General features: G+C 38.6%; 1 protein-coding gene across 3 annotated transcripts in view; it reads left to right on the top strand.

Moving 5' to 3' along the window:
* ANKRD28 (ankyrin repeat domain 28) overlaps positions 1 to 15,334 on the top strand; it is a 102,636-nt gene that overhangs the window by 45,915 nt on the left and 41,387 nt on the right. For all 3 annotated transcript variants that reach the window (XM_072327366.1, XM_072327365.1, XM_072327368.1), the window contains exon 3: positions 10,208 to 10,286. In XM_072327366.1, coding sequence (XP_072183467.1) covers positions 10,208 to 10,286 — 79 coding nt within the window. The remainder of the gene's footprint in view (positions 1 to 10,207; positions 10,287 to 15,334) is intronic.

Raw genomic sequence — 15,334 nt, 5'->3', positions numbered from 1 at the left:
GCAGTGTAGGCTATTTGCATGAAAGCCTTTTATGCTGGCAGCTACAGTTGGAAACAAAAACTTGGTCTAACCTCTTTGATGCTGTGAAGCAGCATCTTGTTGTACTCCTTGGCAGCACAGACTGTGCGGGCAGCTCCATCGCTTCTGCTTTGCTGACGTGAATGTCAGGAAGGCATTAACAAAGCATCCAGGAAAAAGAAATGTAACACATTCTGAAGAGCAGAGAATTTTTTAATACATATTTTTTTCTTGTATTATTTGACTTCCTATCTTAACAGTTAAGATTATAAACGTTCCTTTTTTTAATCTCAGTAATATTAAGGATATCTGTGAGTTTGAAAGGCTTTGCTGTATTGATGAGAATGTTTGAGTTATGACTTTAGTCACTCTAACTCATTTTCATCCTTTGAATTGTTTAGCACTGTGACTGGATGCAAGCTTTCCTACGAATAAAACCTGTATATTGAAAAGGCATAGATGTACATGTGGATATATATTCATCCACGGAGGCAGTGTCTCCTATTTCTTTCAGTTGGTCCAGGATGTCAGAGGAGGATGTCGATGGTATGAGAGCAGAAGCTGAAACTTCCCACCAATATTCTGTTACTTGTTGCCATGTGACAGATGGCAGCAGAGGGGCAGTCTGACACAATGGCATCTTGCATGGAAATGCAGATGAAACAAAAAAATGTCATAAAATAGCTCCCATTGAAATTCATTGGTGCTTGCTGAACGCTTAGGGAGACCAACCAGTGAACCAGTGGATGTCAGGCAGTAGATGGTGCATTTCAACAGTAGTAACAGTGACAGTGGGTCACCTCCACTGGTGCAGGCTTTTCAAGCACGGCGGGCAGGTTCTGGTTCATTGCTGGCAAAAAGTGCATAGCTAATGGTTGTGATTATGTTGAAAAAAAATGTTTTGTAGCTGAGAATTAGCCATATAAAAATACTGTTGTTGTACTCTTTGTGTCTGTTGTAGTTTCCATGGAAATAAATTGAGAGGCATTACTTTTGGAGTGACCCAGAGGGTAGCTTATCTAAACACACAGTCAGCTGTCAGTGGGAACAGGCCTTTGTAATCATTGCAGGAGGTCAGAGAGAAAATTAAATATTCCTGTATAAACAAATATGAATAATGATAATATCTCCAATTAAACCCACTGTTTAGAAACAGACCTTGATTTGGTACAGCAGTTCGTGCCTCACTGTTTCTATTCAGAACCCAATTTCAGAGTCAGAGAAATGTTGTAATATCAACTGTGTGCCTGTGAGACCTCACAGAGAGCAGCAGGTGAAGTTGGGATTGCAGTATATCATAAAACAAATAGGGTATGTCTCCAGACACTTCCACTGCTAACTGTTCATTGAGCAGTTTTGTTAACCATCGTACTAACAGAAGCTGTACTTAACCATCTTTATCAGAACATATTTCTATTAAGAATTGAGAGAGCTTTTCCAAATAGCTGAAGACATTTTAACCAGTTAGTGACTGTATCTAATTTGTTATGATTTTATTTTGCATGAGCTATATGCAAATACATTTTTCTTACATATGTAAGTATGAATGTATGTAATCTCAGGAATTCATGATAGCATCTATCCTATCTTGTTTGCCATTGGGCTTCTAATAAAATACAGCCATAAAATTATAGCAAGACGCTACTTCCTCCTTAAGTGTACATTTTGATGAACTTCATTGCTTTCCGATGCTAGATATTCTCTGTAATAAACTTTCTTGATGCTTCCACCACAAACAGGAACCTGCATTTACTGTGTGACCAGCCTGATGATGAGTCATGAGGCTCTCCTGCTTCCTGCAGCATTCTCTTAATTGACATTTATTTACATTTGAAGAAATAGTAGGAAAATTCTGTGAGGAATCTTATTTCTTGAGAGTGTTTGTGGTCCTTCACAGCAGGTTCTACCTGCGCAGAATTGGCAGGTATGCATCAGTGTGTAACATGGTGCTGAAGTAGTTCATTTGCAAGATGTGGAGTCTGGCTTTTAAAAGGGCATAATATGAATAGCACGGGTAAATGTGTGAGATCTTTTAATTAAAAAGATACAAAATTAACTTATAAAACGTGCTGTTAATAAGCACGTGTGAGTTCAGTGGGATGTATTTTTTAAGGGAGTGGATAGAGTTTATCACTACCATCTGGGGAATATCTGAAGGGGGTAAGAAGACACTTTGCTGCAGGGAATATAGGGAAGCTTTCCCTTTAGGAAAGCTTCCCTATATTCCCTGCAGCAAAGTGTCTTTCCCTTTAGGAAAGCTTCATCTGTTTCTAGAGCAATTGCTAAGAGGCTATTTGTTTCGTTAGCATGGTTAATTCCAAGAAATGGAGAACGTTGGAGACCTAATTCTTCTGAGTGTTGTGGAAACATGCAGCATGTTTTGTACTGTGTCTGGGTACTGTAAGAATATCCACCAGCTACTCAAAAATTCATAATATAGAAGTTATTTTCTGTTACTTAACTATATTACAGTTTGGGGTTTCCTGTTCATTAGTGTGGAATGTTTTCCAAGCATGTCATCTGTAATGAATAATCAGATAGCTTATTTCCTTTTTAATGTGGCTTAGAGAGTGAATCATGCTTTTCAGCCTCAATATAAAGTATGTCCACACTGCACTGAGGTCCTTTTCTGGCATAGAAATGGATTTAGAATGTTTTAAAATACAAAGCTATGTTAGTGAACATTTTCCTTGCTTCTGAATCAGAACTCTGAATGACAGAACCTTGCCAGTCCAAACTGACATAATCCTCTGCATCCTGTTGGTAACGTCATATTTACTCTTTGCAAATGAGATTTTCAAGTGTGTTAAGTTACCACTCTTATTAGAGCAATATAATAAAACCTTTGACAGAATTGCAGGATAATCTGACTAACATCAGCAAATTGCTGCCTGGCACAGCGCATTATTTGGATGATAACTCAGAAAGTTACCAATTGCATAGAGTAGGACTCTTCTTAAAGGAAGAATTTTTACAAAATATGAGAAATGTTTTTTAGAGACCTAGCATTTAGTGGTTGAATTAATATTAGTATGGCGTGCTACTTGTGTTAATTAGATTCTGCTTCTCATCAGGCCTAGTAAGCTTGCCTAGCTCCATGTTAATGCAGTTATACTGTTTGCTAAACTGGGCAAACAAGCTTGGATTTCTGCATGCCAGTGTTTTTACCCTATTGGTTGTACACTGAGTTTGTTTTACAGTAATTGGGGATTTGACAGACAAGATTTGTTCCGGTCATTGCTATCCTTTAGCTCTGAAAAACTGGCCTCCATTTAAAGAACCATGAATAATTAGGTAATTCTTGAAACACATTTCAAATTTCTGCATTTGAATCTCCAACGTGATTCTTGTTAGCGATAACGATTTCATAGATCATATGTCTGATGTGTCATTTTACTTCTAGTGACCATAACCTTGCTCAGAAAGTATTAGAAGTTTCACATTTCCTGCTGCTTTTACAAAACAAACCAGAGGCAAGGCCTTGAATAGTTCCAGCTTACTGGGGTTGCTCCTGGCACTTACTCTGCCTGTCATGCACAGCGCTGGTATTTGAGAACAGAACATCCCCACTCCAAGAGCAGAGAGAAGAATAAAGCTCTGTAGACTTAATGTGTGTTAACATCCAACATCGACACAGCCCTTAAAGAATGCACTGCTGTTAATAGCAAGAGAGGTTTTGAATTTACTGATTATTTATAGTAACTTCCCATGTGAAAACTCTGCATGCGTATGCAGTGTCACTTTGTACAAAACAATTTTCCCCGCTTTGCAAATGACTATAGCTATCTCATGTATTAGTGGAACATCTAATGCTACACCAGTAATCAGTCCTTTAAATCTACCCCAGGGAAGGCTGTGTGTAAATCATGTGCTGTGTTTTGTGGGAGGGCTGTCCCAGAGGCGCCGGGGTAGGAGGCTGCGAGGAGGCCCCTGGCCTGGGAGGGCCTCACACTGCATCAGGCCTCACAGCAAATGCAATGGACGATTTGAGAACTTCTCATTTTCTGTTGCAGACCCTTGCTGGGTGTGAGGGGTGGAGTTGTTTCCCAGCTCAATTCATTGAACCAAAGAATCATAGAATGGCTTTAGTTAGGAAGGGATCTTAAAACCCACTCAGTTTCAACCCCCTACTGCAGGCAGAGCTGCCTTTAGTTAGTTTAGTTAGGAAGGGATCTTAAAACCCACTCAGTTTCAACCCCCTGCTGCAGGCAGAGCTGCCACCTTCCAGCTCGGGCTGCACAGGGCCACATCCAGCCTGGCCTTGGGCACCTCCAGGAATGGGGCATCCACAGCTTCTCTGGGCAGCTTGTTTCAGTGTTTCTCCATCTGAGTAAAAAATTTCTTCATAACATCTAACCTAAATCTCCCCTCTTTTTGTTTTTCCCCCTTCCACTATCAGACGGTGTAAAATGTCGGTCCCTCTCTTGCTGAAAGATCCCTTCAAGTACTAGAAGTATTAGCACTAAACACAATCTGAAAAGAACTTTTCTGTCACCAATGCAGTGCAGTTAGTGAGATGAGTACTTGTTTTACATCAGACACATTCAGGGATGTCATGCTAACACTAGCCTTTGTAATAAGAAAGCAGAAAATTCAGCTTTTCTGAACAAAAGTGTCACTGGCCTGAACATAATATGGTGGATTTAAACCAGGATGGAGATGTGCATACCTTACCTAGTGTGGTGTGATCTTTCATTGGAGCATGAACAGAGACTGTATTATGCTGTTTCCTCTCTTGGCATCTTTTCTTATTTGTGTCCTCAGATACTACAGATAGATTACAGAGCGAGACAAGGCTCTTGCTAGCCCTTATTCAGCCTGCTTCATGAGCACATGCTCTGTTACATAATATTCCTCATAAAGCCTGTGTACATGCATTCTGCTTTATTATTTTTTTTTTCCCAAGAATAAATTATGTGTCTTATTGGCAACTTATTTCAATTAAAAACTTGTTTTTTGTGATTTTTTTTTCCCCACCATATGTTCCAGATAGATGTTTTACAAATGGTATATTTCACATTTGGGAGAGGTTAATTTCAGTCTTGTTTTTTAATTTTTTTTTTTCTGCAATATAATATTTTAGTGAGTAATCTTTTCCACAAGAGTTGGTCTGTTTGAATTACCAAGTTAAAGGAAAAAAACCCCAAACATCCCAAATATCTCAGCTGTCCTATAAGACTGAGTCCATCGTAGGGTAGAGAGCAGGGCTTTATTTGTTCCATATATTGGACAAGAATTCACTAGCATTTATTAGTGATAAATGGGACCAAATTCTTGATTGTTGGAACTCAAAGGAAATGGGAATAGCTTACAAAACCTACTCAGTCATTCATGTCTTTATTCACTACACAAATGGATTGTTGACTTTGCTCACAGCAAGTTCTAGGCTCCATAATTTGGGCAAAAACAGTTGTGTGCATTTTCATAGATTTTCTGTCTCTTCTCCTGTTCTCATCCCACTAAATTGTCCTACTGAGTGGAAATATGAAAGACCGAGTAGCCTTTTGAATAAGAGCGCAAAGCCTTCTTTGGCATGTTTACTTCTATGACTTGATGAGCACGTACTGTTTGTACCATCTTTATTAAAGAAATTTCTGGGTGTTATTTGTAAAAATACTGAGTTTACACAACCGGACATATTATTAAAAAGATTTTCTAGTAAAAGACAGCTGAATATAGGTGACTGTTCAATATTATGTATCAATTTTATATATGTATGAATGCTTGATTTTATTTTTCTGTGCTAACTTAGTTTGATTGATTCCCACGAAATTGTTCTTACTGTTCAGGCATTTTAGAAAGGAAGCAAACTCTGAATGTGCTTTTTATCAGATTTTGTGAATGAACTATGTGTGACGGTTCAGTGAATACAAGTTCTTTAATTAGATTTGTTTTATGAGTTAATCAGATAATCCTTAGCAGAGTAGGAAGAATATTATTTTCCATGGATTTCAGTGCTGCTCTGTGAACTTGAACTGGAAATTCAATTCCAGATGTTCCTTTAAAAAATGCCCACAGGCATTTGAATGAGGATTTATCAGGGATTGCAAGGTATGTCCAAGCAGCAAAGCCATGCAATGGTAGCCAAATAAGGAAGGAATACCCTTCCTGATAAAGAGCATATTGCAGTCAGTCACTTTTATAGTCGGTTACTGCAACAGCCCAAGTTACCAACCTAAAAGTTGTTTTTCCCATGGAGGGAATGTGGATATGGGTAACAATTTTCTGCAGCCAAAATTCTTATCACTTTCGCTAGTGACTAAAATCAGAGTAGATCAGTTTCTGTAGCTTTTAGTGCTGCTCAGTTGATGTAGGTTCATCCCATTTTCATCCATTCAGACAGGCCCATGCTAAACCTCCATCCTGTTTCTGAAGTATCCCTATTTGCAAAACCTCAGCAGCTCTTTGGATTATCCATTTGCAGTTGCTGAGCATTTGATTTTGATTTTGAAATTTTGGAGAGGAGAGTTAGTGTCTCCCTAGCATTATGTACGTAATAGCCTTTTAACTTTCTAGATTTGCTGTCTTAATAGTTGGTATAAAGAGGATATGTCCTAAAATACAATAAGGCTTAGTGATAAAGCCTGTATTACAGAAGGTTTAGCATGGGCTTTCTGAAATGTTCCTTATGAGTGCAATTCAAGTGTTTATGAAAATACTAGCATGAGCAATGGTTCAAGCAATTAAAGGAATTAGCATGACATATCTAGTCTTTTCAAACTATGATGCTACTTATCTGGGTTCAAACAATACTTTTTTGATATCTTTTTTTCTACTACTTTCAGTTGACAATAATTGAACTAATTTAAAGTAACTCTTTGTTGTTGGACATCAAAGATGGTACATCGGTAATGACCAATATATGCAGTTAAACTTTGGAGTGGGGGAACATAAATTTGTAGTTCCTGCTGGAATACCACCATTTTCTTTGAATTGTTTTAAACCTGCCTATTGCAACTACTTTATGTCATTTCCTTGCTAATATTATGTCTCAGGAAGTGGTCATCCCTCTGTACTCAGCACTGATGATGCAGCAGCTTGTGTACTGTATTCAGTGTTGGGTCCCTCAGTGCAAGAATGAGGGTCCAGAGATGTCCAGAGAAAGACAACAGAGCTGTGAGGATTTTGGAGCACAAGCCTTATGGAGAGTGGCTGGGGAAACTGGGCTTATTCAGTCTGGAGAAGGTTCAGGAGAGACTTCATTGCTCTTTACAACTGCCTGAAAGGAGGCTGTGGTGAGGAGGGAGTCAGCCTCTTCCCCAGGTAACAGCCACAGTATAAGAGGAATTGGTCTCAAGTTGCACTGAGGAGATTCAGATGGGAAAAATTTATTCCCAGGAAGAGTGGTGCTACATTGGGACAGTGTACCCAGGGAGATGGCGGAGTCACTATCCCTGGAGGTTTTCAAGAAATGAGTGTGACGTGGCACTGAGGAAAATGGTTAGTGGGCACGGGTGGGGATGGGGCAGTGGCTGGACTCCATCATCTTAGTATTTTTTTCCAGCCTTAGACCATAGAATCATTAGAGCTGTTATACGCTGATTTGCCTTGTATGTTTATACATTGGAAAAGACATTTTTCTTCATTGCCAACGGCTACCCTAGGAATAGTGCAGTGTTTAACATTATGTAGTACCAACAGGGTTAGATATTCTGTAGCTTCTACATAGAAAACTTCTTTTTATGAAATGTTTCTTCCAGTGTCATTTAAGTTCCTAATATTGAAGAAACAACGCTAAGGCCATTTGTGTGCCAGAGTTTATATTAGTATGATGTATCAGTGCTGCAAAGTTGCTTCTTAAAACTGAAAGCTGGATTAATTTTACTTGCTGTAATGACATCTATGCTTATATTTTTATGTTTGCTGATGAAATCTGTTCTTCAAATGATTACTCTTTTAAAATAAAAAGTAGTTGATCTGTATTGGCAGTATTATAGCAGAATATAAAATATAAAATCATCTTTAATTTTACCCTGATTTCATTTATTAAAATTCACCGATGAAATATAAGACTTCAAATTGAATAAAGCTGGATTTTTTTTTAAAGGAAGCTGATGAGAGCTTGCTGAATACAGTGAAAATTCTCCTGTGTGCAGGCTAATTTCAAAAAAATAGGAATTTACAGCTGTGAAACTGAGGAAGAAGTCAGGCCAAAGTGTCCTCATCTTACAGAACATGTGAAATTGATATAGACCCCGGGTTTGGGGATTGCTGAAGTACCAAGCTCCGGAGTTGGCCCCGACTATGAGGAGCTGTGAGCATCTCAGTGGAACTAAGTGTTGGGTTTGAGTGTTTTCAGACCATACTGCTTCACTGCCCCTGTGACTTCATGATACTCTTTCCCTTCAGTAGAGGCAGGATTTGGGGAAATACAATGTGCATTCATCAGAAATTTGGATGGTCAGTGTTTCAGAAAAGTATATTAGAGGCTTGGTATTTCTCTAAACGAGCAGCTTCATTCTCTCCCTTTGTAAAAGATTTGATAGATTAGGTCTGACTGGTTACTTGCACAACTTTTGTCACTGAGATGGGGTATGTGGTCTTGGGTTGTGTTCTTAACAGAATACATCTCTACAGAATGCCTTCTCTACAGAAGGGTATATTCATGACTCATCTTACTTGCTCTAATTCTGCAGTGAAGTTGAAGTCAGTGAAGTGTTATACACATTTTTGAGCTGAAGGGTTTGTGCTTCTTGAACTGCAGGTTGTGGGCACTTCAGCATTATCAAACAGGCTTAGGTGGGAGGCATATTGTTATACAGTATCCCAGTGTTTCCAGATTGGAGGAAGAAAAGCTGCTTTTTAGTACTGTCTACCGTTCCCTTCCTTTGGGCTGCTGGAGCAGCAAAGTTAATGTGTGTATTAGTATTTCCCTTGTGCTTCCAGTCTTTTTTCTTTCTTTTTTTTCCCCACTCCCTGCATTTCAAATCTTCAGTGCCTGGAGCTGTCTTTTATTTACTAATTTTCTGTTAGAAGTTTGTAATCTGTAGTTGAGACTTCCTGGCATTATGTGGTGTTAATGATAGATAAGTACTATGAGTGGCTCACTCATGGTGCATCAGTGTCGGGCTGTGTACTGCTCAGTATTGAATCCCCTCTGTGTAATTCAGAAAATGAAGTTAGGAAACACTGATACTAAGGTGAACGTGTGAATTGAGCTTTTTCAGTGTGGGGACAAAGCAGTGAATAGGAAGTTTAGAGAGGTGGGTTTGTGTGTGCTTTTTGTTGTTTTCTTTTGTGGGGTTTGGAATGTGCTGAGTTGTGAAGTTGTCTTGTGTGTTCCAACAATAACCCTTTGCTATCAGATCTCTCCTGCCACAGTTTTCACCCTGAGTGCTAATAACTCAAATAGGGATTCACCATTTTCAGCAGCCATCCCCCAAAGACCAAATTGGCTGATTCTTGTTCATTTCTATCACTCAGCGTGACCTGAAAGTGATCTTATTTTTCTGTTTAAGCTGGTGGAGAGGGGTTGACACCAGTGCCGCAAGATTTGAGAAATAATTTATTCTGGTCTTTCTAAAGTGAACGTTATCTTCATCTATAAATTCTCTGTGTGTTAAAGTTCTTGCTTACTTGTACATTCAGAAGGACACGAGATCAGCCTGAGTTATCCACATTCCTGGATCTTATCTGTATCTTCTGGAGTGCTTCAGCAAAATGAGCTGTATCTCTACCTCCTCTTTGCTCATCTGCAGTAAACAAATCAGTTGAAATCTCAGCATTTCTGCCTCTGTTCACTCCAGTCATTTTCTTTGCTGTTTTCTATTTTGAAATTAATCTCTGAAGCTGACCTTCAGCTTTCGAAAGAAAGGTTTTCACACCAGTATATAGACATGAAGCACATACAGGACAAAACATGAAGGACAGCCTTAAATTCATGTTTCTGGAGACGAGTGGTGATTTCTTACTGCTAGGTTTATCTTTAAATGTGATGAGGATCTGTCAACCTGTGTACCTCAGGAAAGCATGCTAGCTGACTGCGTAGATATATTGGTTCCCTAGGGAGAGGTGTGCTTGTCTCAACCAATGTGGCTAACATCTTTAGAGTAACAATGTTTTCTACAATATAAAATGTGTAATATTTGGAAGATTCATTTTTATGCAGTGTTTTTTTCATAACTCATGCAGAATGCTAAAACATAGTTTTTATTTTAAATAAAACCTTTTTTCCCCCCTCTTACCACAGGATAATGAGAAAAGGACCCCTTTACATGCTGCTGCCTATCTGGGAGATGCAGAAATTATTGAACTACTTATTTTATCTGGTATGTTCTGTTCCTGTTAATGGGGAAAAAAAATTACCTCTATCCAAAGAATTATTTATGTACATCTCATTTTGTGTAGCTTTTGTTGAGATACTTAATGTACTAAAGTCTGAAGAAGCTTATACTGAAAGTTTGGGTTCCTCACTTATCAGTGTTACAATACTGTGTAGTTCTGCTCTAAAATGCTTTTGGTAGAAAGCTTTTGCAGTTGTATTTCCTTTTCTTTGTAGCTTGATCAGCTTTAGATACTCCACTTTAAAGAAGTAATAATGGATGTGTTACATGTAGGTGTTTGCAGCGTTGCTTTCATCTTAAATTGTCCTTCAGGAAAAAAAAATGAATGTAGAAAATGGAATCTGAAGTTAGTGATATTATTTTTTTAATTATCTTTTGCTGTTGGCTTAAATGCAGAGATAAATGCAGATGTAAATAGGTTCAGCTGGAAACTTTAAAATTGCTTTTCTCATTTTCTGTTTATTTTTACTAAAACAATGCACAAGTTTTGTAAGACAGTACGTTTTAACCTTAAAAAGGAAGAGAAACAAGAAACTGAAACAGAAGTTAAAAACACAATTTCATGACTGAGGTACTGAACTGATTGTCTTTAATCTTGGACATACTTACCCATCAGGTAGGCAAAGTTCATGATGTGGGACTGCTCTAAGGTTAGATGCAAAGATGAAAGCCTGTCCTGCTTTTGCTCAGTCTGCTTAATGGCAAACACTACCCACGCAGACGGCTATTGTCCCCTCCCCCACTGCAGTATTTAATAGTAAATCTTATTTTAAGGAAGTGTCACTATAATTATATAGGAGTTGCCTCCAGATTTTCAGTTGAAATTGCCAGTCATGATTTAATTTGTTTATGGTTGAGCAAAATGTAGTATTTCCTCTATACGTTACATGTAATTGTATACATTATTATAAGTAATATAGCATTTTCTATAACTGTTTACTTCTTTTGGAAATATACCGTAGTTTTGATCATATAAAAAAAATAATAATAATCCATGAAAGTTCAACTGTGTTACTAAGAAGGTGGGTCAGAAAAACATGCTGTTCATCTCTGTCAAGCAAAAAACAAGTTCTTGTGACTTTTGAGAATATACAGTGACCTCTTTATTCTAAGAGGATATTGTGAATTTGGCAAGGATATTTCTTTTGTATTGGGGTTTTCACAGAGATATAAGAACAATCAGCCGTGTTGTAAGTATTGTGAAGTTGTAGTCAGCTGCTTCTGGGACTGAAGCTTCTGGTCAGTGTGGGTGAGCTGAGTCCAGTCACCAGAACTGGGACTGAAGAAAATCTGTCACTCCTTCTCACATGGAAGGAGAGACATTCTTATTCCGTTATTAATGCAGTAAGACTCTGATTGGGCAATAATGGTTGGAGAAGAAAGGTTAGTCATGCTATTTGGGCACACAGCCTGGGAGTGAGTGGAAGAAAGATTGAAGAACAAAGAAGGGAAGTGGAAAACTAAGAATTAGGACTGCGCAAATAGTACAAAGTTGAATTGTTCCATGGAGGAGAGGATGTGGGCTGCTGCTGTGTATAGGGATTGTTCAGGAGGACTGAGAGGCACTGATACATCTCAGATGAATGCTAATAAATGGAAATGATAATTTGCTTGCATAAAACAATTAAAATATTTGTAGTATCAAAAGCTTTGAATGTTGTGGACTTTTGAGGCAGTATTGGTCTAACCTGCATGTGCTCGTGCATTGTGCTGTGGATGTAAATTATGTGATTGACTTTCTCTAGAAATAGTGCCTCACATTCCCAAAGGAGGGGTGATCTGGGGGTGAATTGGGGCTTTGCAGTGAAGGAGGCACAGCTGCAGCATTGCTGCATTTGTGAGTGAGTGATGAGGAGCCATTCAGTGGACGAGAAAGCGATGACTGCATGTTAAGACTTCAGTTTGACAGGCCGTGCTGTACTTGGGCACTGGTAATATTTCCTGCTTACAGTCAGGAATCTTAGGCAAACAGCTCAAAGCAGACTCTAAAAAGAGGTCACTAATTTAGTCTTCATTTCTGAATGCTGGATGTGACGTCTTGTCAGTTGTGTAGTGTGAGTGCTTGCAGCTGTATCTGAAGCACTGCACCAGTACTTCTCTGAGAGACTGGGTCTAGGTTCCCTCAAAATACACAACTGGAGAGCTTTCTTCTAACTCCCTTCACTTAATTGGAATTTAATTGGAACCACGTAACAGATCAAAAGTGTATTTATTTTCTCAATTTCATTAAGATACGGAAAATTCATCTACTGTGGCTCAGCTGAAGATCAAATCTCTCCTTGGAGACAGATTTAGGTTACATTTTGTTGTAAAATGTGAACATTAGGGAGCAAATAAAGGGCATCTGTTGCTACAGTAAAGTCTGAAGGAAGTTTGCCATGTTGCAAGGCCATTTTTTGAACAATGAGCAAGCAGTTAAATAACATGTTTGACTAGAAATCTTCAGTGTTAAGTAAATTTGCATGTAAAGATGGTGTGGTTTATAATTGACCTGCTATAATATGTTTGCACGGGGAACTGAATGAAGGTATTGTGGGCTATTTTGATCCTCTTGTTTCTCACCATGGGAGAGTTGACTTTGTAACCTGTAATATCTTCTAACATAGTTTTGCTGGTGTGTTCTTAGAAACCATTCTGAAGTTTTCCTGCTAAGCCAGCTATCCTGTGGGAACTGTTTGCCTTGAGTTTTTTATTCTTCCTTTGAACTGGGCAGCAAAATTACTGAAGTCAATCACTGAACCACTGCTACTCAGAGGTTCTTTTTGGATTCTTTCTCATCATTCTTTATTCTTTGCTAAAGCATGTATCGTAGGTCGCATAGACATACTTTTAAAAACTTAATTGGAACTTCTTTAACATCCCTTCAGGGATAGATTTTGGATCATCAATTGCTGTTACTTTATATTGCTTTACTGTAGATGCGAGCAGCCCTTCACATTCTGAAGATTAAACTAATTCTATTTGCAGACTTCTGTAGAGCAAGTTTTCAGTCTTTCAACATATGCATTTTAGCTTTAAATTCTTGAATGAATTATTTTTCCATCAGCCTTCAGGGTTGATATGTGAGCTCTCCTGTTGTTTTTCACCTGGGCAAGAGTTCTGAAGATGACAGTTTGTGAACAGCATGGAAAATTGCTTTGATGTGCCTCCAGTATGGGGCTTGATGTTTAGATTCTTTATTATTATTATTATTGTTATTATTTTAGTAAAAATCTTGAGGTCATGCTTCACTGAATTTACTATTAAACTTGTCCCATAAGGATATGAATGTTTTTCAAACAAATTCTGATACCTGTATGTTCTGCAGAAGTCTGAATGTTCAGAGTGTCTCTCCTACAGATTGTAGCTGGATATGCAATTAGCATTACTAAGTTTGATGAGCAGTAAATATATGAGGCATAAAGGGGCTTGTTTATATTCTACAGAATGATGGAACAAAAGATCATATTTTAGTCGCTTATAATTTTAGAAACATTTCATTTTCTATTACTCTGTGAAGAGTTATAACAGTAATCAAAGTTCTATTACTACGTACAACCCAGCATCCTGGTGCACTTTTCATAAGTGTATTGAATTTAATTATACAAATGCTTGATGACAGACTACTGAGAAGTAGAAAAGCAGCATAGCTTAGACACTGTTTTACTGAACGTCAATTACTGGCTTCTGTCAGCTAAGTCCTAATAAAGACTTAAACCCTTCAGTTTAACCTTTCAGTTAAGTCCTGAAAGTGGACTGTAATGCTGAGGCTCCTCATCTTTTGAAAACACATTTTTTTCCATTTATCCTACTTTTTTTAACACAGAGTAGTTGCTTCAGACAGGTGAGAGGAGTAGGACAAACTCATCATCTTCCTTTGTGTTCTCTCATCTAGTAACTGCTTTCATGTTTCCTTCAGCATACCATGTAAACTGTTATTGCTTTCACTGAAATCGCCACACTTCATGAGGAGAAATGTGTGAATTATGGTGTTTACTTTTGAGTAGATTTAGTTACTGTTATTGAATTGACACTTAAATACTAACATAAGGCATTTCTGTTTGCTTAACCCAGTGTTTTCCCTGCACGAAGCTCAGCATACGTGAATGTGCAGTCATGCTTAATCTAGTTAAGGTTTAGCAGCTTACAAGTATTTGTTATGCTTCCTCCTGGGTCAGCTGTAAAATGTAAGAATCTGAAGCTGGAAAACAGTTGTTACAATAACAGTATTTTGGAGGATAATAAAGACCCTCCAACACTGTTCCACTCCAGCTGTGTTTCTTTCATCTAATTCTTAAGGTGTGCAAGTATTAACAGTCCATGCAGTGGTAGTCCAAACGAGTTTGAAAGGCTATTATTGCAAACATATCAGTGGAATGAAGCTTCCTCAGTTTCAGTTGCAAAAGTACCCACACTCCAAGGGTGTGTGGTTTTGCAGGGCTTTTTAAACTGGCTCTATCTTCTGGCTGCTTCCTCTTCCTTCAACAATGTGAGCTACAGTTTTAATTTCAGAACTATCTTCACTGCCCTCTGGCAGCGGTTGCTGTAGAACACTGCTGAAGGAAGCAGCTTTTAACTTCTTTTTGAGAGATGAAATGAAGCTTAGGGAAAAGTGTCACAGAATTGTAGAACGGCCTGGTTTGAAAAGGACCACAAAGATGATGTAGTTTCAAGCCCTCTGCTGTGTGCAGGGCCACCAACCACCAGACCAGGCTGCCCAGAGCCACATCCAGCCCAACCTTGAATGCCTCCAGGGATGGGGCATCCACAGCCTCCTTGGGAAGTCTGTTCCAGTGCTTCACCACCCTCTGAGTGAAAAACTTTCTCCTAAGTATTTAACCTTAGTTTTAAACCATTCCCTCTTGTCCCATCACTGTCCACCCTCACAAACAGCCGTTTCCCCTCTTGTTTATATGCTCCCTTAACTACTGGAAGGCCACAATGAGGTCTCCCCAGAGCCTTCTCTTTTCCAAGCTAAACAAGCCCAGTTCCCTCAATGCTTCCTGTTAGGAGAGGTGCTCCAGCCCTCTGATCATTTTAGTGGCTCTCCTCTG

This window comes from Excalfactoria chinensis, chromosome 2 (assembly GCF_039878825.1).
Source record: "Excalfactoria chinensis isolate bCotChi1 chromosome 2, bCotChi1.hap2, whole genome shotgun sequence".
In the NCBI taxonomy this organism is placed as follows: Eukaryota; Metazoa; Chordata; class Aves; order Galliformes; family Phasianidae; genus Excalfactoria; species Excalfactoria chinensis.
This window is presented reverse-complemented; position numbering and strand designations above follow the sequence as displayed.